This window comes from Equus caballus, chromosome 6 (genome assembly GCF_041296265.1).
Source record: "Equus caballus isolate H_3958 breed thoroughbred chromosome 6, TB-T2T, whole genome shotgun sequence".
In the NCBI taxonomy this organism is placed as follows: Eukaryota; Metazoa; Chordata; class Mammalia; order Perissodactyla; family Equidae; genus Equus; species Equus caballus.
In genome coordinates, this window is record NC_091689.1 from 49,517,676 (window position 1) to 49,545,570 (window position 27,895).

General features: G+C 35.0%; 1 protein-coding gene across 1 annotated transcript; it reads left to right on the forward strand.

Annotated features, from left to right (window-relative positions):
• Window positions 1–231: 231 nt before the first annotated feature.
• LOC100630105 (C-type lectin domain family 2 member D) lies at window positions 232–25,945 on the forward strand. Its single transcript, XM_023642208.2, is given in 5 exon segments — window positions 232–292; window positions 18,752–18,790; window positions 18,793–18,935; window positions 23,560–23,663; window positions 25,677–25,945. Coding segments are annotated over 5 exon segments (486 nt in total). The 3' UTR covers window positions 25,816–25,945.
• Window positions 25,946–27,895: the final 1,950 nt, after the last annotated feature.

Here is a 27,895-nt window from a genome sequence, read left to right on the forward strand (position 1 = left end):
CTTTATGACTAAAAGTTGCCTTCTGACAAGTTACCTTCTGACTAAAGGTCACGTTCTGCCTCACTGTGTTCTTCTTTGACTCTTACTCATATTTAGCTTAAAAGTTTGACATTTTGTTATAGAGGAAGCTGTAATGGAAGTTTTGCTGGCTTTTCTTTTTCAACTTATTTTTTGAGGCTGAGAATTCTGGTTGACTGTAGGTTAGCTCACTCATGGAAACTAAAGGCAAGAATGTATAATTCTAATAATAGGGAAAAAGATTTCATACCAACTGAATTGCTGGAAAACCCAGGTAAGAAGGTGAGCTGTATGGAGTGAGTGTGGACCTGAGTGGTAAGGTAGAGGCAGTGGTGGGATACAGTTTCTACACAGGAAAAATGATAACAGGCGAAAGGTTTCCCAAGATGAGAGATGGGGTCCTAGAGGTCATAGATTCATTTATAATTTGTGTAAAAATATGCATGTACTTAAATCCTTGTCCGAACAAGTATGGAAAGGGAACTATTAGATAAAGACGTAAGAAAATGGGATTAGGTTAAATTTATGATTGAGAATAAAAATGATTAATTTCACTGAAAAGAAAGTCCAAACTGTAAAGCATTACACAGATGCAAGGTATTATCCTTTTAAAATAATACAGAAAACCAATCATGGAAGCTCATAGGAGAGGAAAAATTAAAAAGTAAGTAAACGACACTTACAAATAAAATAGTAAACATAAGTCCAAGGAAAAACCTAGTAGAGCAATCAAATGGAATTATCTTACATTGGATGTAGTGCAAAATGAAAAAAATATAATTATAAGATATATGTTTAAAATATTTTAATATTTAATTTAAATACTTTAACATTTAAATATATTTTTAAATATTAGAAAATTTTTTAGTTAAAGAATTTAAATATAAAACAAAAAATCATATGTATAATATCATTTATATTACATATTTATATGAAGGTTGAAATTTTAAAAAAGCCTTGCATTTGAGGATTAATATGATGATTTAATAAGTAAAAAAAGTAATTTTATACCACTTGGGGAAAATTAAGGTGTCATAATTTAGGACTAAAAAATGTTTTTGTCCTTGATAAAAATAATCAATTTAGAAAGACGCCAATTCAGATAAGGAAAAGATGATTTCTAATTCTTGTTAAATGACTTCATTTATTTCGCATTCATTTGGTATTTTGAGTATTTTTATAGAAGCTGCTTTAAAATACTTGTCAGAGAATTCCAACATCTGTGTCATCTCAGCATTGGCTTCTGTAGATTGTCTTTTCCCATACACGTTGAAATTTTTCATGGTTATTCATGTGCTGAATAATTTTGCACTGTATTCTGGACATTTTGAATATAATTTTGTCCTGAGAATCTTGACTTTGTTTAAATTTGAGGGGTATATTGATATTTTTGGTTTTAGCAGGCAATCACTCTGGCTAGGTTCAGGCCTTCTTCTGTGGGCTCTGGGTCCAATGTCAGTTCAGTTTTCAGAGACTTTGTAGCATTACTCAGATCTTTCTTGCATGTGCATCAACCGGTGGTCTGGGACCTGGATCTGGGCAATGTTCTGTTCATTAGTTTAGGTCTCCATATCTTTGGCAGGTTAATTAAGGTCAGATCTAGGCATGTGCAGCTTGTGGGGTGGTAAGGAGTGAGTCCAAGAGTTCACAAATAAGATTCAGGGTTCCCTTTTCAAAGTTCCTCTCTCTCCACCATCTGCTTAATACTTAATGGTTCCCAGGGGCTCCTCTTTTCCATTCTTCAGCCAGAAATTTGTGACTTCTGTTGCCCTGCTCTACCACGCACTTCTGCAATTGCAGCTGCATCTGTAAGTCCATGTGACAGGAGAAAAGAGAAGAAAAAAGGCAAGAGATTTGGTCTCAGACTCCTAGAATCACAGCGCTACTGAATGAAAAGGAGGGTTCACCTCCCTCAAGTTTTGGCTATTAGGTGTTGTCAGCATTGCCACTGCCACTGCCATCATGAAATTGCCTGAGGTTTGAGGCACTCAAGAATGGAGAAGAAAGAGAAAAAAAAATGAGATATGTTCATATTCTCTCTCGATGTTAGGAGGTCACTTTCCTGCTCCTTAAACCAGAGCCAGAGTGCTTCTTCTGGTGCTCTGTTTGTGCCTTGATAGATGCTCAATTCCAGCTCCCACTTTCCATTTGAGGTCCCTTGACTGGCCTGTCCTCTTGCCCTCACAAATGCTCATGAGTGCCTAAATTTTCTAGTTTAGGCTTAGCCTGAGATCTCTGTTCTGTCCTATACTGTAAGGTATATCAATTTAGTATCAGGGCCTAACAGAGAAAACTGTCTGCTAATGGACTTCAGATTTCTGGTCTAGCATGTCAGGAGCTTGGAAATCATTGCTCTGATCTATATAACAAGAAAAAAACTGAAAAAACTGGAAATCAACATCTTTTCTTAGATCCATCAGAGAACCGTGGTTACATAGAAAGCCACTGCTCCAAAATTGAAGAAAGATACAGAGAACCACAACTTATCAGAGCAGGGAAAAGGAGGGACACTACATAGTACTAAAAAGATTAATTCTCCAAGAAGATATAACGATTCTAAATGTATACGTGCTTAACAACAGAGTGTCAAAATATGTGAGGCAAAAATTGACAGAATTGCAAGGAGAAATAGACGAATCCACTACTAATTGAAGACTTCAATATCCCTCTATCAGAAATGGACAGATCCAGCAGGTAGAAAATCATAAGGAGTTAGTTGAACTAACAGCACCATCAATCAACTGGATATAACGTAGTTGACATTTATAGACTACTTCATCTAACAATAGCAGAATATACATTTGTCTCAAGGTCATATTGAATATCCGCCAAGTTAGACCACATTCTGGACCATAAAGCACACTTAAAAAAATGAAAAAAATAGAAATCACACAATGTATGCTCTCAGACCATAATGGAATTAAACTAAAAATTAATAACAGAAAGATAGCTGTAAAATATAAAATACTTGGAGATTAAACAAGTTTCTAAATAATATATGAGTCAAAGAAGAAGTTTCAAGAAAATTAAAAAACTTTTCAAACTAAATGAAAATAAAACTTAAAACTTGTGGAAGACAATGAAAGCAGTACTTAGAGGAAATTTATAGCATTGAATGAGTATATCAGAAAATAATAAACTTCTAAAATCAGTCATCTAAGCTTCAACCTCAGGAAACTAGACAAAGAAGAGCTAATTAAATACAAAGTAAGCAGCAGAAGAAAAATAATAAAAATTCAAGCAGAAATCAAGCAGAAAATCAGAAATTAACAGAGATAATCAATAAAACCAAAAGTTGGTTCTTTGAAAGATCAATGTAATTGAGAAGACTCTAGCCAGGCTAAATAAGGAAAGAATAGAGAAGACACAAATTAATCATATCAGAAATTAATGAGATGACATCACGACAGAAACCATGAACATCAAAATGACAGTAAAGGAAAAGTATGAACAACTCTAAGCCTACAAATTCAATAATTTAGACAAAATGGACCAATTCCTTCAAAGACACAATCTGCCAAAATTTACACAATAAGAAACAGACAATCTGAATATATCTGTTAAAGAAATTGAATCAATAGTTAATAACCTTCCAAAACAGAAAGCTTTAGGCCCAGGTAGGTTTATTGGTAAATTCTACCAAACATTTGAAGAAGGTATCATACCAGTTCTCTACAAACTCTTCCAGAAAATAGAAGCAGAGAGAATACTGCCTAACTCATTCTACGAGGCTGGCATTATGCTAATATGAAAACCAGACAATCACATTATCAGAAAATAAGGGTACAGACCAATATCTCACATAATCATAGATTAAAAAACATCACCAACAAAATGTTACCAAATCAAATCCAATAATATATAAAAAGAATTGTATACTACCATCAGATGGGATTTATCCCATATATGCAAGGATGTTTCAACATTTGAAAATCCATTAATGTAATCCACTAGGCTAAAGAAGAAAAATCCCATGATCGTATCAACAGATGCAGAAAAAACATTTGACAAAATTTAACAAGTATTCATGGTAAAAAGTCTTAGAAAACTAGGAATAGAGGGGAACTTTCTCAAATTGATTATGAACATCTACAAAAACATCTATGGCTATCATCATACTTAATGGTGAGAAACTAGATGCTGTCCCACAAAGACCAGAAACAAGGCAAGGATGTCTGCTCCCACACTCCTATTCAACATTGTATTGAAGTCCTACCTGATGTAATAAGACAAAAAAAGGAAATAAAACGTATATAGATTGGGAAGGAAGAAATAAAACTCATTTTATTCACAAATGATATGACTTTCTATGTAGAAAATCCTTAAGAATCAACAACAACAAAAAAGCTCCTGGAACTAAGAAATGAGTATAGCAAATTTTAAGGATACAAGGTTAATATACAAAAGAGTAATTAAAGACACAATGGAATTTTTAATTAAAGACAATGCCAGTTCTATTAGCACTAAAAAATACACACTTGGATAAGTTTAACAAAATATATGTAAGATTTTATGAGGAAAACTATAAAACTCTGATGACAGGAATCAGTGGAGATGTAAATGGAGATAGATTCCATGTACATGGATAGAAAGACTCAACATTGTCAAGATGTTAATTCTCCCCAACTTAATCTATTGGTTCAATTCAATCCCAATGCAAACCCCAGCAAGTTATTTTTTGTATATCTGCAAACTTATTCTAAAGTTTATACAAAAGAGCAAAAGACCCAGAACAGACAACACAATACTGAAGAACAAAGTTGGAGAACTGACACTACCTGACTTCAAGGCTTACTATAAAGCTACAGTAATTAAAACTGAGTGGTATTGGTGAAAGAATAGACAGATCAATGGAAGAGAAAAGAGATCCCAGAAATAGACGCACTCATAGTCAACTGATTTTGACAAAGGAGCAAAGGTAATGGAGAAAGGATATTCTTTTCAACAAATGGTGCTGGAACAATTGGACATCTATATTCAAAAAATAAATCTAGACCCAGAGCTTACAGCTTTCACAAAAATTTGAATGGGTCAAAGACCTAAATGTAAAACACAAATTTATAAAACTCCTAGGTGATAACATAGCAGAAATTTTAGGTGACCTTGGGTTTGGCAATGACTTTTTAGTACAATGCTAAAAGCATGATCCATGAAAGAAAAATATTAATAAATTGGATTTCTTTAAAAACTTCTGCTCTATAAAAGACACCATTAAGAGAATGAAAAGACTTGGGAAAATCTTCAAAACACATATCTGATAAAGGACTATTATCCAAAATATATAAAGAATTCTTAAACTCAACAGTAAGAAGGCAAAAGTCTAATTAAAAAATGGGTAAAAGATCTGAACCACACCTCATCCAAGAAGATATGCAGAATGCAAATAAGCATATTATGCTCAACGTCATACGTCACTGGGGGATTGTAAATTAAACAATGTGATACCATTGTGTGCCTGTTAGAATGACTGAAATCCAAAACACTGACACCACCAAATGCTGGTGATGATGTACAGCAACAGAAACTCTCATTCGTTATTGAAGCGCAAAATAGTACAGTCACTTTGAAAGACAGTTTGGCAATGTTTTACAAAACTAAATATATGCTTACCATATGATCCAGTAATCACACTCCTTGGTATTTACACAAATGAATTAAAAATTACGACCACACAAAAAAACTGAACATAAATGTTTAGAGCAGATTTACTTACAATTGCCAAAACCTGGAAGCAATCAAGATGTCCTTCAACAGCTGAATTCATAAACTGGTACTTACATACCATAAGGTATTATTAAGCGATAAAAAGAAATGAGCTTTCAAGCCACAAAAACATGCGAAGGAATCTTAAATGCTTACTGCTAAGAGAGAAAAGCTAATCTGAAAACGCTATCCTTATCAGAGGAAGACGCTTGCTGTCCAGCTCAGAAGTCGTCCATGTATTCTGCACCATTAGCTCTTCTTTCCTCCTATGGATAACACTAATTTGACTTTTATGGCAATCATTTTCTCACTTTAGTTTTGCCTTTGAAGTCCCTTTTAATCAATCACTTGATCACTTTTGAAAATCTCCTTTACACTTTTTTTTATGGAATCAAGATGAGTTATTATGTAGAAATTTCAACAGTCTGGATTTTGTTGATTTCCTCCCTGTTTTTAATTGACATGATTCTCTCTCTCTTATATTTCTAGTAAATTGGTAGCTGGGTCTGAAGGTTTAATCAGATTTGTATTTATTTTGGGGGAGCGGTGCAAGGTTACTTTACGAGTTGTATGCTCAGGATTAGTTTTAACTAGTGTGAACAAACCCCGGAGACAAAACTTTAAATTCATAGCATAACAGACAAAATTGCTCCCTCAGGTGAAAAGGGAAGAGATTAAGTGGAAGTAATATTTTGATGGTTAACGTTTTTAGTAGTCTGATGTCTGCGTTTAATGTAAAAGATGTCCTTCAACAGGTGAATTCATAAACTGGTATGTATATTTCAATAATTTTTCCAGGTTATCTGCCTTCCAAAAAGCATTCTAGTCAAGTTACCTCAAATAAATGCTTGGTTTTCATCATAATCACATGTCGGACAATCACAGTGTGTGGAGTGAGTACTGCTTTGTTAGGTAAGTGAATTGTAATATTTGTGAATCCAGAGAATTCCACTTAGCAAAAGAAGACTTCTTGGTAATTTTTATATTCTTTACACCTCGTAGTAATTTTTAAAGTTTCACTAATTGAGTTAAACTACAGTAACCTTAGAAGTGGAATCTAAAAATTAAACTGCGTAAGATAGGGGTCACATTATTTCAAGTTTCATGAATGAACAGAATCTGCAGAAGGTGGAACCCAATTACTAGTCATGTTATACTTTAACATATTATTGCTAGGCTTTTTATCTTGTGGTTTTACTATATATATGGGTTTTTTCCTCAGAAATTACTTTTTCAGATAAAATTACTTCTTAGTCATTATGCATGGGTCCTGATGGAGGGCATTTCAAAATAGAGCAGTAGCAGCCTATGTATATGACTTATGAAATTGTGTTTATGCTGAATATTGGACAAGAATTCAGCACGTATTCCTTAAACAATATATCCTTTAAACAATTTATGGTCTGAGGTAATAGTCAAAAGAAGAGAGGACCGAAAAAACATGGTGGTTTCCAAAACATAGACTTCCTTGACCTCTAATAATCCAGAGACAAGTGAATTAGACTGTGGGGTTGCTATTTTCCATCTTTCTCTAGGATATCATTGGCTTCTGCAGGATGTCACCATCAAGCTTGGATTTCCTGAAGGAAAGGAAAAGAGTGTGTTGAGGAGGGATACACAATCTTTTAAGACCTAGAACAGAAAGTGGCATACATCTCTTCCACTCAAGTTTCAATTGTGGAAATTTAGTAACAAAGCCACAAATAAACGAAAAGAAGTCTGGGAAATGTGAATTTGCCCAGGTTCTACTAAATTGTTATAGAAGGAGAAGAAAACAGATTTTGATAGACAACTTACAGTCTCTGCCAAAATAACATATAACTGTAACCTCTAATCATATTTAAACTTTCCATAAATTTCCAGGAGGAGAAAAGATCTGCTCTTTGAAATACAGAAAAGTCACCTTCACTAATTCGCCATCCAGTGATCATGGTCTCATTTCTCTTTCTGTCTCTCATTCCATTCTACTATACAGAGACAAAAATATTTATTAACAAAAAACTTTCAGAAACGGATATTAGGTCAGGAGTTTATAAACATTGATTATGAATGTAATGTTTTTTGTTGAAAATATTCAGGAAATAAAGAACTGTAAGAAATAAAAATCATCCATAATCTACTGTACTGAGTATAGCCTTCCAGATGTTCCTTCTATGTTTTAGACTTGGTGTGAGTGCTTTCTTTTGTATTTTTCTTATTGTGGTAAAATATACATAACATAAATGTTACCATTTTAACCATTTGAAATGTGCCATCTAATTGTTTTAAGTATAGTCATCATATTGTCCAACCATAACCCCTATTCAGTTCCAGAAACTTTTCATCATTCCGGCAGAAACTCCATACCTATTAAACAATCAATTCCCATTCTCCCTGTGCTTCAGCCCCTGGTAACCATCATTCTTCTCTATATCTCTGTGAATTTGCTTTTCCTAGACACTTTATATGAGTGGAATCACACAATGATTGTTTTTTTATGTTTGGCTTATTTAATTTTGCATAATATTCTCAAGGTCCCTCCATTTTGTAGTATGTATTAGATTTGCATTCGTTTTTAAGGCTGAATAATATTTCATGGTATGCTTATACTATGTCTTATTTATCCATTTATCTGTTGCTAGACATTTGTGTTGTTTCACCTTTTGGCTATTGTGTCTAATGCTGCTTTAAACATTGGTGCACACATATCTGTCTCTGCTATCAATTATTTTGGGTATATACCTAGAAGTGGAATTGCTGGATTGTATAATTCCATGTTTAACTTTTTGAGGAACTGTCAAACTGTTTCCACAGTGGTTGCATCATTTTACATTCCCACCAGCAAGGTACAAGTGTTCCAGTTTCTCCACATCCTTGCCAACTTTGCTATTTTCCTCTTTTTTTTTTTTTTTTTTTTGTAATCACCATCCTAATAGGGATGAAGTTGTATTTCATTGGGGTTTTGGTTTGCATTTCCCTAATGCTTGGTGAGGTTGAGCATATTTTCAGGTACTATTTAGCCGTTTTTACATCTTCTTTGGAGAAATGACTATGAAAGCCCCTTGCCCAATGTTTAATTGGGTTGTTTTTCGTTATTTAGTTGTGGGAGTTCCTTTTGTATCCTGCGTATTAATTCCTCATCAAGTATGACTTTAAATATTGTATCCCATTCCATGAGTTGTCTTTTCAGTCTCTTGATAAGTCCTTTGAGGCACAAATTTTTTTATTTGATGTAGTCCACTTTGTCTATCTTCTTTTGTTGTTGCCTTTGTTTTTGGTGTCATATCCAAGAAATCATTGCCAAAGCAAATATAATGTAGATTTTCCCCTATTTTTTTTACCTAAGAGTTTTATAGTTCTAGCTCTTAAGTTTAGGTATTTGATCCATTTTTAATTGATTTTTACATGGTTTAAGGTAAGAGTATAACTTCATTCTTTTGAATGTGGATATCCAGTTTTCCCATCACTGTTTGTTGAAAATACTGTCCTTTCCTCATAGAAAGGTCTTATCACCTTTGTCGAAAACTGTTTGACCATATATGTACGGGTTTATTTCTGGAGTCTCTATTTCTTCCATTGATCTATATGTCTGTCTTTATGCCAATATCACACTTTTTTGGTAACTGTAGTTTTTACTAAGTTTTGATATCAGAAAGTGTGGGTTTTTCAACTTTTTAAGGACTGTTTGGATAGTCAGATTTCCTCAAGATTTCATATACATTTTAGGATGAGTTTTTCTATTTCTGCAAAAACATTATTGGGATTTGGGGAGGGATGGCATCAAATATGTAGATCTCTCTGGGCAGTATTGTCATCTTAACAATGTTAACTCTTCCAATCCACGAACATGGGATGTCTTTCCATTCATTTGTGTCTTCTTTAATTTCCTACAGCACTGTTTTATAGTTTTCAGTGGCAAGTCTTTCATCTCCTTGGTTAAGTCTATTCCTAATTATTTTATCCTTTTTTGGTGCTGTTATAAATAGAATTGTTTTCTTAATTTCCTTTTTGCACTGTTCATTGCTAGTGTAGACAAACAAATGATTTTTGTGTGTTGATTTTTTATCCTGCAACTTTACTGAATTTGTTGATTAGTTTTAACATATTTTTGTGGGACTTTAAAGATTTTCTATATACAAGATTATATCACCAGTAAATGGAGATAATTTTACTTCTTACTTTCCAATTTGGATTTTTTAAAATTTTTTTTATTGTTGAATTGTTCTGACCAAAACTTCCAATACCATATTGAATAGAAGTTGTGAAGGTGGACATCTTTGTCTTATCCTTATCTTAGTACTAAAGTTTAGGTGAAAAGCTTTTTGTAATTTACCACTGAATATGATATTAGCTCCAAGTCTTTTATATATGGCCCTTATCACGTTAAGGAAATTTTCTTTTATTCCTAATGCTTTGTATCTCTCTCGTTCTCTTTTTTTAAAAAAATCATGAATAGGTATTAAATTTTGTCAAGTGGTTTTTCTTCATCCTTTGATACGATCACAGGTTTTTTCCCTTCGTTCTATTAGTGTGGCATACAATCATCCCTCAGTATCTATGGAGGATTGGTTCCAGGATCGGCCCCCTCCCCCCCGTGGATACCAAAATCAGTGGATGCTCAAGTCTCTTATATAAAATGGCATAGTATTTGCATGTAACCTACACACATCCTCCTCATTACTTTAAATCATCTCTAGATTATTTATAATATCTAATATGATCTAAATGTTATGTAAATAGTTGTTATACTGTTATGTTTAGAGAGTAATGGCAAGAAAAAAGTCTGTGCGTGTTCAGTACACACACAACCATCATAGGTCTTTCAATTTGCACTTAGTTAAATCTGTGTATGCAGGACTCATGGATACAGAGGACCAGCTGTATTATGTTAATTGACTTTTGTATGTTGAACCATCTTTGCATTCCAGGACTAATTGCACTTGGTCACAGTAATTAATCTCTACCCCCCCCCCCAAGTTTTCTGAGGTATAATTGACAAAATTTGTTTATATTTAAGGTGTGCAAATTGATGTTTTGATATATGTATACATTGTGAAATAATCACCACAATTGAGCTAATTAACATATCCATCACCTCTCATTACCTTTTTGTTGCTGTTGTTGGAACACTTAAGAACTACCCTCTTTATTAATTTCAAGTATACAATACAGCCTTGTTAACTATAGTCACATTGTTCAACATTATATCTCCAGAACTTATTCCTCTTGCATGACTGAAACTTATACACCTTGAGTAACATTTCAATGTTTCCCTCACTTCCCTACCTCTAGCAATAACCACTCTACTCTCCACTTCTATGGATTTGACTATTTTATATTCCATATATAAGTGAGATCATGCAGTACTTGTCTTTCTATGCCTGGTATATTTGACTTAGCACAGTTTCCTTCAGGTTAATCCAGATTATCACAAATGGCAGGATTTCTTTCTTTTTTAAGGCTGAATATTATTCCAATGTATGTGTATACCACATTTTCTTTATCCATTCACTAATTCTTTCCTACATAATATCAGCTCTACTTTTTAAGAGTTCTAGGTTATTTCTTATCTAATTAATTGTGTTCTTCATATTTAGAATTTTTTATTTTTTTTGTAGTTTCAATCTCTTTGGTGAGGTATTCCTTCTTATTAACTTTATTCCTGAGCTCATTGAACTGTCTTTCTGAGTTGTCTTCTAACTCATTGAGTTTCTTTTTGGCAGCTATTTTGAATTCTCTTTTATTTAGATTGTAAATTTCTGTGACTTCAGTGTTGGTTCCTGGTGATTTGTCATTCTCCTTCTGCTCTGAATTGTTGCTGTAGTTTCTCATGGTGTTTGATGAAATAATCCTTTGCTGGTGCATTTGTGGCAGCATCAGTTCACAGATTGCACCTGCTAACACTAGGGGGAAGCAGCAGCTGTGTTTCTGATACCACTCCATCTGCTAGAAGTTGTGTGGGTATGGTGGTTGCTCTTACCAGCTGGGAAAGCATTTGCATGCAAGCTTAGGGCTACTGCCATGCTGAGGTGCATTTCTACTTTTGGGGCTGCAGGAGTACTATGGGCACTTGCGCAGGCTATGAAAAGCTTTTGTGTGCATGTATATCTGCCTCCAACTCTTCTTACGGTTGTGCCAGCCACTGTGCTTGGTGGGTGGGGCTTCTTCATAGGGTCCAAGCCTGGGCCACTTATTGGGACTGCAGTGGCGGGTGGGACCACAGTGGACTCTCCCACTGGCTGGGAAAGCATTCACGTACAGGCCCAGGGCTGCTACTTCCCCTTTCCACAGTTGCACTGAGGTGCATTCCCACTTTTAGGGCTGCAGTGGTACTACAGATACTGGCTGGGAAATCATTCAGGCACATGCACAGGGTGGCCAGGGAATGGTAGTGGAGTGTTCACCTATCTCTACCACTTCCTGGGGAGCCAGTCCATCCACCTTCAGATGTATAGCTGTGTGGGTCTCGTCTCTCAGGTGTCCTGTTGAGCTGTGTGGGTATCCTCTGTTGGTCAATGAACGTCCATTTAGTTGTAGTTGAAATGGGGAAAGATAAAGGGAACACCTCACTCCACCATGTTGCTGACATGTCTCTCCAGCCAGATTTACTGAATTTGTTTATTAGTTCTAACAGTTTTTTTCTTTTCTTTAGTCATTAAGATTTTCTACATATATGATCATATCTGCAAACAGAGATAACTTTAATTCATCCTTTCTGATTTAGATGCTTTCTATTTCTTTTTCTTATCTAATTGCTCTAGGTATGACTTCCAGTACTATGTTGAATAGAAGTAGCAAGAATGCACACCTTTGCTTTGAACCAGATCTCAGAGGGAAAACTTTCATTTTTCACCGTTGATTATGATGTTAGCTGTGGGCTTTTCATATATGGCATTTACTGTGTCAAAGTAAGCTCCTTCTACATCTATTTTGTTGATCATTTTTATCATAAATGAGTGTTGTATTTTGTCAAATACTTTTTTTGTCCATTGAGATGATCATGTGAACTTTTTGTTTGAGTCCCTTACTGTGGTGTATCACATTGATTGATTTGTATATATTGAACCATCCTTGCATCCTAGGGATAAATCCCACTTGGTCATGGGGTTTAATCCTTTTAATGTGCTGCTGATCTCAGTTTGATAGTATTTTGTTGAGGAGTTTTGCACATGTATTCATCTTGAATATGGGCCTGTAGCCTTCTTTTCTTGTGATGTCTTTGGCTTTGGTTTCAGGTTGATGCTGACCTCATTAAATGAGTTTGAAAGTGTTTCATTTTCTTCAATTGTTTAGAAGAACTTAAAAAATATCAACACTAATTCTGTTTGAATGTTTGGTAGAATTCTCCAGTGAAGTCATCGTTCTTTCTTGAGAGGTTTTTGATTACTGATTCAGTGCTTTATTTGTTATTGGTCTGCTCAGATTTTCTATTTCTTCATGATTCAGTCTTTGTAGGTTCTGTTTTCCTATGAATTTGTCCATTTCATCTAGACTATCCAATTTGTTTGCATACAATTTTTCATAGCATCTCATATTTTTTATTTCTGTAAAATTGGTAGTAATTTCCCCATTCTCATTTCTCATTTTAGTAATTTGAGACTTTTCAGTGTTTTCTTGGTCAATCTCATAAGGGTTTGCCAGTGTTGTTGATCTTCTCAAATAAACATCTTTTGCCTATAAAGGTGCTTCTCTTTTGTTTTTCCATTCTCAATTTTATTTCATCTGCATTTTAAACAATTATGTCCTGTCTACTAGTTTTGGATTTAGTTTGCTCTCTTTTTCACTAGTTCCTTAAGGTGTAAAGTAAGGTTATTGATTTTCATTATAGTTACTATACTTTTCATCTCTAGAATTTGTTTGATTCCTTTTTATAATTTCTATCTTTTTTGATATTTTCATTTTGTTCATGTATCTTTTTCCTAATTTCTTTTAGTCTTTGTCCATGTTTTCACTTAGCTCTTTTAGCATATTTAAGATAGTTGATTTAAATTCTTCATCTGGTAAGTGAGATGTCTAGGTTTCCTCTTGGGCAGTTTCTGTCAATTTTTTTTTTACTTTTGAATGGGCTATAAATGCCTGTTTATTTGCATACCCTGTAACTTTTTGTTGAAAATTGGGCATTTGAAAAAAGCATCACCTCCCTCTCCCAGGCTTTGCAGAGTGGTAGTCCTTCATCATTTATCTTGGTTTTCTCTAAGCCTAGGAATCAAACTGAAGTGAAGGTTTAAGGTCTTTTCAGGTATTTTCTGATTATGTGTCTTTCCTGAGCCTATATGTAGCTTTCTAAGTTCCCCTATATGCATAGATGCTTTTGAGTCTTAATTTTCTAAAGGGTCTCCATCTAGTTTCTTCTCAGCATCTCAGATGGTCTATTGTCTTTGTCCACCTGTTATCACTGGTCCCAGGCATTTGCAGGTCTGTAATTCCCTTGAAGCTTTCACAAACATTGCCTGCTGCTTTTTCTGTCTAATACCCAGGTTAGGCAAAACAGAGATCAGGCCTTCAGGCCCCCACCCCCAGACTGGTTAGAACATTGCAAAAAGGTCTGCTCTGCTCTCTCTATTTTGAAAGAAGGAACAGAGAACTGGTTTGCCTCCTTCTTCATAACGAGTCTGCTGCTGCATCTAGTCAGAGTGAGTAAAAACACTACAAAGTTCTCCTACCATTTGAAGATGACTCTTTCTTGATTGAATGTTTGCTTGGTTTTTGCAAACCTTTGACTATTTTCCAAAGGTCTTATAAGATTAGTTCAGCTAATTTCTTGGGGTGTTTTTGTTTGTTTGTTTGTTTTGCTGAGGAAGATTTGCCTTGAGCTAACATCTGTTGCCAATCTTCCTCTTTTTTTTTTTTTTGCCTTGAGGAAGATCAGGCCTGAGCTAACATCTGTGCCAATCTTCCTCTATTTTGTATGTGGGTTGCCACTTTATCATGGCTGATAAGTGGTGCAGGTCCACTCCCCAGATCTGAACCCATGAACCTGGGCTGCTGAAATGGAGCATGCCAAACTTAACCACTACACCACAGGGCTGGCCCCTGTTTGTTTTTTATAAAATGTTTTTCTAGAGAAATGAGAGCTTGGAGTTTCCTTGTCCACCATTTTGCTGCCTTCCAATCCCAGGGGGGTGCTTTTGAGGAAGATATTCAAGTGCACACTCCCTGCAACTGTTTCTCCTTTTTTACTACAAGAAATATGCAAGAATTGCTGTAATAAAAAAAATCTTGGATTAATATATAGTTTTATCAGGAAAAGGTCTGCTGTTGAGGTATAGCCTAGACAAACTTACACGTCCCAGGAGACAGTGATAGATTACACTAAGTCAGACTCCTTGATAAGTCTTGGTATTAGCAGAATGTTACAGAGAAATGTAACCTTGAGTAATTTAAAACAAAATCCATGATTTAAGTCAAACACAGGTGCTAACTTATTGAAATATATGCTAATTTCTTCCTATATTTTTATGCCCTTTCTTCTCCTCACCACATTTAAATACATACTTGTTCATTGTTTATTAAATTTCTCTTGGGTTACCAAGTTGTCAGCCAAATTATAAATTAGTCAGAGTATAGAGTTTAAGAGCACAGATTTGAGTGTTGATTCTGGATTTAGTCTGCTTGGGCTTGAATTCCAGCTCTTTTACTTGTGAGGGTTTCTCACTTTGGACAACTCTAATAACTTTCCCATTCTTCAGTTTACTCAAAGTTGTTGTAATGATTAAATGAATTTGCATAAACTCAGGCAACGTTTGGAACATAGTAAGTATATAGTGAATATCACTGTTCATCAGAAAACGCAAATTATTTTTATTTAAAATATGATGTTACAGTTATGAGCATATTTCTAAAAATGTCAAAGTTTTCTAAAATCACATGAATCCATAATGTAGCAAAATTTGACGAGAATCAGAAATGGTTAGATAACTGTCCCAAAGTCATGTATTTCATATATGGCATAGACAAAATTCTGACCCATTGTTTTGAATTACCCAGAATTTATTCTCCTTTGCAGCAAATATATTTTCACACAAATTTATAAAGTGTTTTTATCTTTCAGGAATAGTATATTAATTAATACTGGTTTTATCCTTTGAATTCTTATAGCATCTGTGTAATTATTTGTTGTGTCTGTGTTTTTTATGTTTGCTGTTAGCAACTTCAGGGAAAAATATTATTGTTTCTGTATCCTTAGCCCTTAGCCCATTTACCTGGTACAGAGTAAGTATTCAATAAATTATCACTGATTGAAAAATTTTTAATATTTTACCCTTTTGAATACAATTTTAAATATCTAAGATTCATTTTCCAACTTCTCTAACCATACTGTCCATACTAAAATTTTGGATAGAGACTTTTCCTTCTAAAAGTTAGAAAGGGATAGTAGTCAAATGGTTAGACACATATACATTACACCACCAAACTATCTGGGTTCAAATCCCAAATCTGCAAGTGTCTGCTGTGCAAATTTGGGAAAATTACTTCACCTCCTGTTCTTAATTTCTTCCTATATAAAATGGGCATGATAAATCCACCTTATAGAGTTGTTATGAGGATAAATAAGCTAATATAAATAGAGTACATAGACCCCTGCTGGGAATCTAATAATACGTTTAAAAGATAATTCTTATCAGTTTCTGCTTTGGTTTTCTTCTGTATGTTTTACAACATAATTATGGTTGATATCTAACAGGCACATTTTCCAATCCTGTGTAAACTACACTATTTATTTATTTTAGTTCTTAATTTCTTGTATTATTTTGACTGAAAACTTATTTTGGGACCAATGGTACAAACCACTCAGCATGATGTGACATGTAAACAACTTTCTAATAGTGCCTACCTTTACCTGTGACTTTTGCCCTTATTATGTCATACCATAAGTTTTGAAATCTGTGACTCTGCCTTATGGTGTCAATAAGAGATTATATAGTGTCTTTTAGTTGAAAAGAATCTGCTTTTCAGTATCTAGGTTGAAAAAGGCCATTAGCGGACGAGAGACACAAATCTTACCCTTAGCTTTATAGTGGAAAGGTAATGGAATAAATAATTGCAATTTTAGTGCAGTAAAATGCTATTAAGATTAAATATCTTGATGCATATGTACTGATTAGATCACTCCTGATAAAAATAAAGCCTTCAAAAACTGTTTGCTGCTGTTTTTATTACCATAATCAACATCACTACCACAATTATCATCCTTAATGGAAATGTTATAAGGTTACAGATACAGAAAAGATAGAAGGGGTAAAAATTAACCTATCATGGTCACCTTTGGTTTAAAGATTTCTCAGCATGATATTTACTCAGGATGATCCCTGGGAAGAAACCTTGAGCAGAGTGGTTATTCATCACTTTCTCTACCTAAACTGAACCTTGTAAAACAAATATCATTTATCAATATGTTTGTCCTCTGGTATATACTGCAGTCTCTTGTCTCATCTGTCATAGCTAAGGACAAAAATTTAATTTTACTTCCAAAACACACATATTGCATGAATAAGAACAGACCAGATGGTTGGGTGATTGCAGGAGAGAGGGAAAGAGAGAGAATCTATGCTACTAATCTATGCACTGTATAACAGTGCAGGCACAGGTGCATTATGGTCTTCTCTTCTAGATACTCCAGCGTGTTCCAGCCCTTGTTTTTTTATTTGGCAGATACAGCCAGTTTTCCTTGACAAAAACTTCTTTCTTGGATCACATATCCTGGAACCAGCTTAGCTATGAAGATGCCCTTATAGTTTGAAACATGCTTGCACTGAATCCAAAATAAACCAAACTAAGACATAGAAAACTATAAGGACGTTTCTCTTAATTCTACCCCAACCCGGCTTCAAAACTAACCCTGTTACTACATCCACAGGCAATATCATAACTGAGCCTTCAAATACTGCTTACAAATCTTAGAGTCAGCAATACTTGAAATAGTCCATGTTCTAGGTGATCCTCATTTCTCTTGTAATATTTTTATGAATTCACAGAGGATGGTCTGTTCTCATTTCTCTTGTAATATTTTTATGAATTCACAGAGGATGGTCTATTCTTGTCATTCTGTAAGCAAAAATAAAATATATTATACATTGATGAAGCAAAAATAAGTACTTAAGGTTGTAGAAATTTAAATCAACAGTACCTATTTAATAAAGGAGAAAAGGACAAACTGGAAGGAGGCATTTTTTCTGTTGTGAATATCTCAGTATTAATCAAGAAAATGTTTTTTGAAACACATTTTAAATCTATAGCCCTCATTCTTTGAATGATCATAAGGACTTAATAGATACTTATGACTGCCTTCCTTCATTACCCATACTGTGTTTCTTTTCCTTTCAACCAGCACTTTAACTGGAAAAGATTCCTCATGAGGAGTCAATAGCTGCAGTTATCTTCTAATCTGACCCTCGTCTTTAAATTGGTTGATATAGAAGCAGTGATAGCATAATAGGTATGCACAGATTTGGAGGAAGGCAGTCTGCTTTCAGGGATAGCCCTCGTGGGTCATAGAAGCTGAACAGTTAGGTGCTAGCAGCTCAGTAAAAACCATCTGGAGAGACTTTCCTAGCTCTCAATCCCACTTGAAGAGAGCATCTCTCCTGGTTATATGGGAAGTGAATCAGAAAAGCCTGACCAATTGAGTATTGTTGGCTTCAAAATACAGAAAGTCTCACAAAATTTGTTTAGTTGAAGGAAGCTCCTCAGTAGAAGTATCTAGAGCACTTGGAAAACTATCTGTTCTCTAAGGCTGATTAAATGTTGCTATTGATGTATCTGACTCTTTAAAGAAATGTAGCATTGCTGAAATCCAAGAAGAAAGGTACTTGACTCAGAGTTTAAGGCATTACTAACTCCTTCTTCAGCTCATCTATTACTTAAAGCATTAGATACAATCTCAGCTTTGCCATTTGCTATGTCATGTACACAACAACTTTCATCATCGTACTCTTCATTTGAAAAATGAGGATAACACAGTTAGTATTTCACAAGACTACTGGGAAATGTATTAGAAAGTATTTGGTAATATATAAAGGAAAATATAAAAGTAAGTTGTTTTTATTTTCAGTATCTAGAAGTACATTCCATGAAAAGCCATCTGAATGTCTTAAGCTGATTGCCCAGAAAACTGGATTGGTTTCCAAAGAAATTGTTTCCATTTCTCTGATGACACAAAGAATTGGACTTTCAGTCAGAGGTTTTGTGACTTACAAGGTGCTGATCTTGTTCAGGTTGAAACTCTCCAGGAATTGGTAAGAAAATAGTTCTTGCTAGAATAAAAAATTTGGCCCTATGAAGACACTATGTCATTCCATGTGAGAGTGTCTAAGATACAGGTTTAGACACCTGCCTAGACATTGATTTTTCAGTATAAAGAGGGGGGAACCCTGCAGGTACTACATTCTGCAGTGGACCCTCTATTGTTACCTTAACATTCATAGCAGGAAGATAGCCAGTGCCTTCTTTGAGTTATCAGCAAGAGTTGTGAAAATAAAGTTTAGAAAATTAAAAGTGGAAACATAATTTAAAATTTTTATAATAACATGTTGAGTTAATAACATCGCTTTGAAATAAAACAAGTAGAAGTGATGTCTGAGAAGTTGTTGGAATAAGAAGCTCCTGAAATCTGTACCGCCCCTAAACAAGTATTCAACTGGAAGAAACTCTTTAAAGTAATTACTTTGAAACTCTGGAGTCTAGTTGAATATTTGCATCATCCAAAGGAGTGCTTGATGAAGATGTCAGTAAGTTTAGCTAATCTCAATGAATTTTGGGCTTTCCACTCAGTAGTGGCTACAATTCCCCACACCCTATTGTGACAGGGAGCTATGAGGACTACTTTCATGTTCTTGATGTAGCTTGCTGGAGCCAGGGTGGGCAAAAAATTCGTGTTCTCCAAATATTGGGGTTATGTATTGTTATTTTAATTGCTACTTTTCATTGCTGAGTGGCAGGCATGGAGGTGGGCTGCCATCTTTTTCAACCCCCAGCAAATGAAGCAGCTTTCATGAAAGTTAAAGAAACAGTGCATGCATTTTTTCTCCTTTTGGGAGTCAGGCATTTAAGAAAATCTTTGGCAGATAACTGGCTGATCATGGAGATTACAGAACAGAAATTTCAGGGACCACAGAATACAGGGAATACACATTATGCAAAAATAGTTTGGAAAAGTCACAAATAAATGGCTCCACACCTCAATAATCAAAATTCAACAAACCTTGAAAAGCAGGAGAATTAGATTCCAAGAGTTACCTCAACAAAATACTCATAATGTCCAGTTCTCAACAAAAAATAACAAAACAATACAAAGGAACAGGAAGGTATAGCCCATCCACAGGAAAAAATGTCTGACAGAATCCATCCCTCAGGGAGCCTAGACGTTGGAGTTATTAGTCAAAGATGTTAAGTCTACTGTCTTAAATATGTTCAAGGAGTTAAAGAAAACCATAGACATAAATATAAAAGAAATAAGTAAAATAGCATAGAAATAAAATGAAAATATCAATAAAGAGGTAGAAATTATAAAAGAGAACCAAATAGAAATTCTGGAGCTGAAAAGTACAGTAACTCAAATGGAAAATTCACTAGAAGGGTCAACAGCATATTTGAACAAGAAGAAGAAAGGATCATGAGACTTGAAGATAAGACAATTGAAAGTATCCAATCTGAGGATAAGAAAGGAAAAAGAAAGAAGATAAATGAACAGATCTTGAAGGAACTGTAGTACACCATCAAGCAGACTAACACACACATTATAGGGATCCCAGAAAAAAAAGAGACAAAGGAGAAGAAAAAATATTTAAAGAAACAGTGGCTGAGAACTTCCCAAATTTGAGGAAAGAGATGAATATAAACGTCCAAGAGGCTCAAACAAACTCCGATCAGTATAAACTCAAAGAGAACCACATTAAGACAAATCAGAGTCAACTTGTTGAGACCCACAGGGAAGTTTGAAAGCAGCAAGAGAGAAGCAATTGGTCATGTACTTGTGATTCTTAACAACATTAACACCTGACTTATCCTGAGATACCATGGAAGCCAGAGAGCAGTGGGATGGCATATTTAAAGTCCTGAAAGAAAAAAACTATCAATCAAGAATTCTGTATTTGGCAAAACTATTCTTCAGAATGAAAGAGAAATTAAAACATTTCTAGATAGACAGCAACTGAAGGAGTTTCTTATTAGTAGATTTATCCTACAAGAAATTATAAAGGCTAAAATTAAAGCACATTAGATGGTAACTTGGAGCCAAAAGAACAAAAAACACTCGTAAAGGTAACCACATAGACAAATATAAAAGCCAGAATCACTGTACTTTTACTTTAGTTTTTAACTTCTTTCTTTTCATGTATAATTTAACACGTAACATCATAAAACAATAATTCTAAATCTATATGAATGGGCATACAATGCATAAATATGTAATCTATGACAATAACACAAAGAGATAGGGTTGGAAATGCATAGGGGCAAAATGTTTGTACACTATTGAAACAAAGCTTGTATTATAAACTAAATCATTTAAGATGTTAATTGCAATTCCCAAGGTAACCACTAATAAGATTACTAAAAAGTATATATAAAAGGAAAGAAGGAAATCAAAGAATCAAAAAAAGAAGGAAATCAAAATGGATAAAAAATCAACTAAATACAAAAGAATACAGTAATAGAGGAATTGAAGAATAAAAAACATACAATATATAGAAAAGAAGAAGATAAATGGCAGAAGTAAGTCTTTCTTTGTTAATAATCACATTAAATGTAAATGTATTCAACTATCTTATTAAAACGCAAAGACTGGAAGATTGATTTAAAAGAACAAGATCCATCTATAAGATCTCTACAAGAGACTCACCATTGATATAAGGACACAGGGAAGTTGAAAGTAAAATGATGGAAAAAGATATTCCATGCTAAGTAATAAAAAGAGAGCTGGGTGGCTATATTTTTGTCAAACTTGTAGACTAAAGCAAAAAAGTTTACAAGAGACAAAGAAGGACATTATATCTCAATAAATTTTTGAGGGGCCAGCCTGGTGGCCCAGCGCTTAAGTTTTCACATTCTGCTTCAGTGGCCTGGGGTTTGCCAGTTCAGATCCTAGCTGCTGACCTACACACCGCTTGTCAAGCCATGCTGTGGCAGGTGTCCCACATATAAAATAGAGGAAGATGGGCACAGATGTTGGCTCAGGGCTAATGTTCCTTAGCAAAAAGAGGAGGATTGGTGGCAGATGTTAGCTCAGGGCTAATCTTCCTTAAAAAAAAGTTTTGATATAGCAGGAAGATCTAACAATTATAAACATATGTTTACCTAATAATACAGCCCCCAAATAGATGAAGAAACCTTTGACATAATTGAAATAAAAAATAGAGAGTTCTACAACAATAGTTGGAGACTTCAATACTTTACTTTCAATAATGGATAGCGCAATAATAAGAAAACAGAGGTGTTGAACAGCACTATAAACCCCTTAGACCTAACAGACATATGCAGAACACTACACCCAAGAACAGGAGAATATATGTTCTTCTCAAGTGCACATGGAACATTCTCCAGGATAGATCATATGATAAGCCACAAAACAAGTCAATAAATTTGAAAAGATTGAAGTCATACTGAATTCCTTCTGCAATCATAATGGAATAAAAACAGAAATCAATAACAGAAGGAAAACTGAAAAATACACAAATGTTTAGAAATTAAACAGCCCACTACTAAACATCCAATGATCGGAAAAAAAAATCCCAAGGGGAAAGAAAATCCTTGAGACAAATGAAATGAAAGCATACCATATCAAAACTTATGGTATGCAGTGAAAGTAGTAATAAGGGGCAAACTTATAGCTGTAAATGCAGAGCTTAAAAAAGAAGAGATATCTCAAATCAATAGCCTAACTGTATACCTCAAGGAACTAAAACAAGAAAAGCAAAAAGAAAGGTCATCTTTATGCCTTCAAAAGAGTAAAGATTTTCCCTAAGAAGTTAGTAAATCCACGAATCATAAAGGAAAATTATACATTTAATTACATTAAAATTAATACCTGTAATCATAAAAAGACACTATAAGTGTTGACAAGGATGTGTGGCAAAGGAAACTGGTCTACACTGCTGCTATAACTATAATGTGGTACGATTAAATTAGAGAACCGTTTGGTATCATTTGGTAAAGCTGACAATAAGCATGCGCTGTAGCCTAATACAGTTGTCTCTCAGTATCCATGAGGGATTTCTTCTAGGACCTCTCACGCATGCTAGAGTCCCCTATATAAAATGGAGTAGTATTTGCATACAATTTCTGCACATCCTCTCATATACTTTAAATCATCTCTAGATTACTTATAATAACTAATTCAATGTAAATTCTATGTAAATAGTTATTATACTGTATGTTATAGGGGATAATAGCCAGAAAAAGATGTCTGTACATGTCCAGTACAGATACAACCACCTTAGGCCTTTCAATCTTCAACTGGTTGAATCTGTGGATGTGGGACTCGTGGATATGGAGGGCCAACTGTAATTCTATTCCAGGACAGGTGCCAAGAATGTCATAATAACATTCCTAATAATCTCAAACTTGAAATAACCCTAGGGTCAATAAATAGTAGAATAGATAAACAAATTGTGGAATAATAATACAAAGGGGTATTATGCTGAAATAAAAGCAACAAGTTATCAACTATTTCACTCAGTTTTAATCTTCTTTATGTATGTATGATAATAAAGCATACCTATCCTCTATTAACATTACATAATACAAAATTAAAAAGAAGAAAATTACAAGAACAGTTAAGAATATAGCATAGATGCCAGATTTCTTCTGGGAGAGGCTGAGTAATGGTGGAATAATGAATATCATCTCTGTGTCTTCTGAAAGGGTTTTCTACTGAGGTATAAAGGCCCCTCTGACCACTGGATAGGGTTGAGCAGAGAACAAGGCCAATCTTGGAAATGGATAAATGGCAGTGAATGGATCCGATGGTAAGGTTTTAAAAATATGGCAGCAATATTTGTGTTTGAATTTACTTTGCTTGAAACCTAGTGTTCTTCAGTTATAGGCTGTAAAAATTATTTTAGGTTTAGTCATAAAGAAAGATAGTGTCAACTTGTATGTTGCACAGGTTGCTCCTTGAATCAGTCCAAAGCCTATCACAGGTGGCACGGTGAGGTAGAATGACTGTGAACTTGATTCCAGCCTCGTCTATGTCATTTACCAACTCTCCCACTTTGAGCATGCCATACAACATCTTGATGTCTGTTTCTTACCTCTACAACAAAATCAGCAGCACTTGTTGATCTCACAGAGTTGATGTGAGGATAAGAGGTTTTGTTGTATATGACTGTACTTTTCAAACTGTAAAATATACAAGTGCAAATATAATTACTAATACAACTACCATTGCATCAATCTTCAGCCATTTACAGGGGGATTATGAGTGATGGTAATAATACTTATTTATAATAAGATCATAGTTATAATGTGTAGGACAGGTAAAGTTTGACATTGTTGAATTTAATCTCAATTGTATATGCATAAGACCTTTATATTACTGAAAAGATTTTGAATAATGTTGGGAAGTTTGGATTCAGACAATTTCACTAAACATCTGCTTGTCTGAGATGAGGAGGTTTTGAAAAGTTGCTTTATGATGATAAAGTAGTCAACACTGGAAATATAAATTTATTTGGTGAAAAGGGCACTGGACTGGACATTGGCAGGTTTGAAAACTAGTTCTTACTCGTTAGCTTTTTGACCTTGTACAGATGGTAAGTATAAGTAATCAACGAGAACTTTTGTGTTTACACATTGTTGTATCTGCAGTGTTTAGCACATTGTGCATACTTGATAAATATTTGGAATTAACCTTTATTTCTTTCTTTACAACACTGAAATAGCAATATTTACTCTGTCTAATTCTCAAAGAGTTTTAAGGATCAAATATATTGTTAACTCTCAAGTTGTTGAAAACTGTTCATCACTATAGAAATGAAAAATATTATATTTATTAAGGCCTAGGATGTTTCAACAATTAGCAAGTCACGTCAGACTATAGCAGTTTCATCAAGTAAAGAGGAGAAATTTATAATCTGAATGCTGGCCCAAATTTCTGTGTCAGGCCATTTACACTGCTGAGATCTTCAGTTGTTTAAGACAGCAGAATACTGCTGAAATCGTGGAGAGAAAACAGGTGTCAGACCTCTTCTACCAGCAAATCAGGCTTTGGATGCAGTTGAAATAACACTATGCTTAGAGATACAAAATATGTTTGATTTACTGTATAGTATATTGCTGGTTTATTGTATATCCAGCTAATCAAAGCCCATTGACTGGTTACTGATCACTACATAAGGCAGGAGAAAATCAGGGCCTAAGAACAACAATAAAAATTACCTGTGGGGCTGACCCCATGGCTGAGTGGTTAAGTTCGCGCGCTCTGCTGCGGCAGCCCAGGGCTTCGCTGGTTTGGATCCTGGGCGTGGACATGGCACTGCTCGTCAGGCCACATTGAGGTGGCGTCCCACATACCACAACTAGAAGGGCCTGCAACTAAGATATACAACTGTGTACCGGGGGGGATTTGGGGAGATAAAGCAGGAAAAAAAAAAAAAAAGATTGGCAACAGTTGTTACCTCTGGTGCCAATCTTTAGAAAAAAAAAAAATTACCTGTAACAAGCAGCATTTTTCCACTCTTCTCTTTCCCAAAGTGAAGAAGATGAAAATAGCCTAGGCCCTGTTGTTTCATTGATCTAGGTATGAATCTTAGTTTTACTTGTTATAGGATCTTGGGGAATTCAGTTCCTCTAGCTGTAAAAAGGGATAATAATACATATCTCACAGGGTAATTTTTAATGTTAAAGAGATGATATGTGTAATCCATCTTATATTTAGAGGCTGAATTAATGTTAGCTTCCTTATTTTCTCGTCTTTATTCTCTCTGCTTTTGAAGAAATGTCCAGAAGCCAACTGATTGATTCTCCTTCTTCTATTACAGCTCTCCTATCACAGGAGGAGGGGAGTGTGCCTATCTGAATGACAAAGGTGCCAGCAGTGCTAGGCGCTACACGGAGAGGAAGTGGATTTGCTCTAAACCTGACACATATACCCAGATGAGGAGGGAAAGTCTTAACTGATGTATATGTACATAATAAAAATATATAAGAAGGAGAGGAAACAGGAAGAACCACAAGACAAGATTCCTTCCATGTCTACTCCTTCTGCTTCCTTGCCTGGACCATTTGGAAACAGGTATTTGATGGAGGTTTTTTGAAGCCATCTGGAAAAAATAAATGATCTACTCAGCTTTTCTTTAAGTTTAAAGTTTTCTTAAAAACTTTAAGCTTTTTAAAAAAACTATCTAAATACATGTTAAGTATTTCATATATAGACTTTGACTTTTATTATAGTTTATAGGTTTTCTCTCAACATATAATTTTAAAGAATTGAGAAAGCCTAAAAATGATTTAATTACAATAAAACCAAATTTTTACAATAAAAAAATCCCAAGTTCAATAATATTGAATCCTATTGTTCAGAACAGAGAATGAATAACATTCACCAGGCAGTCTGAAATGAACATGGAGTTGAGAATCTGAAGAAATGACTTTAATGAAAAATTCCAAAATGAACTGATTACAAGATCTTGAATTATTCCCAGAATCTCTCTGAGGCTCAGTTTCCTCAGCTCTAAAATGAACATAATATTAGTGATATTCCTACTTCATAAGATCTCTGTTTTGCTTGAGATACTAAAATATAGGGTCATCAGCATAGAACCCAAGATTTGTTATTTTGCAAAATATAAAAAGTGTGCTGAAACAAGGTGCTCAAAATAAAGCTAATAATGGGGGCTGGTCCCGTGGCGCAGCAGTTAGGTTCTCACGTTCTGCTTTGGCGGCCTGGGGTTCACCAGTTCGGATCCCAGGTGTGGACATGGCACTGCTTGGCATGCCATGCTGTGGTAGGCATCCCGCATATAAAGTGGAGGAGGATGGGCACAGGTGTTGGCTCAGGGCCAGTCTTCCTCAGCAAAAAGAGGAGGATTGGCAGCAGTTAGCTCAGGGCTAATCTTCCTCAAAAAAACCCAAAAAGCAAACAAAATAAAGCTGATAAGTACTATTCAGAAGAGTGCCCCATTCAGACCCTGATTCAAACTTAGTTATGTAGCTACATGATGCACAATTCTAATGGGTTTCCTTATTTGGCTAGCTCACAAACTATAAATAGTAGATTAGAAGTAAGGGATGAACACATGTCTAGAGAGGAACATGAGACCAAGCAGCAAGGGAAGACAGCTGGGAGAAAAAACAAATAATACAAAGAAGACATATTTAACAAAAAGCTTGTCACTTTGAGTCCCTTAGTTTGGAGCTGTGTAGCAGTATGTATCTCCATTTTTCTTGATGTTTTCATTATATTCCAATATTGTTTAAAACTCCATGTTCAAAGTGGGTCATTAACACAAGCTTCATTTTGTTCCATATGCCCCGTTTAAGGCAGCAGGTTGAGAAGAGTGGAATAAAGTGTGGAGACAATACACACACCGGTGAAGAAAGATGAAGAGTTACAGTGGTCACACTGACACTTTGAACTCAGGGCTTGCTGTTGGGCAAGCCACATGTTCAGCAACCATATGCCTTAAAAGTGTTCTGATTTTTTTTTTTTAAAGATTGGCACCTGAGCTAACAACTGTTGCCAATCTTCTTTTCTTTTTTGGGGGCTTTATCTCCCCAAACCCCCCTGTACACAGCTGTATATCTTAGTTGCAGGTCCTTTTAGTTGTGGCATGTGGGACACTGCCTCAACATGGCCTGATGAGCGGTGCCATGTCTGCGCCCAGGATCAGAACCCTGGGCCGCGGCAGCAGAGCGCGCGAACTTAACCACTCAGCCATGGAGCCGGCCCCAAGTGTTCTGATTTTACCCAGAGCAACACCTGGGGGTGGGGGTGAGCTAACACTCTGCTTTAAAGAAGTAAGAAATGACATATGGAGGAGATTTCAAGAGAAATGGAATATCCTATGCACTGTGAACATCTCCTTTAAGTTTCTCTATTAACATGAAGTAACACATATACATCCTGCTAATGGTTTGAAATGAATGGATTTATTATGGTGGGATGGTATTGAGTCCTGCTTCAAGGATGTCATGGAGTGAAACTAAATATTACTTGGCTAAGTTCCAGCGCTTTGTCATAGGGCTAAGGAGATATAGA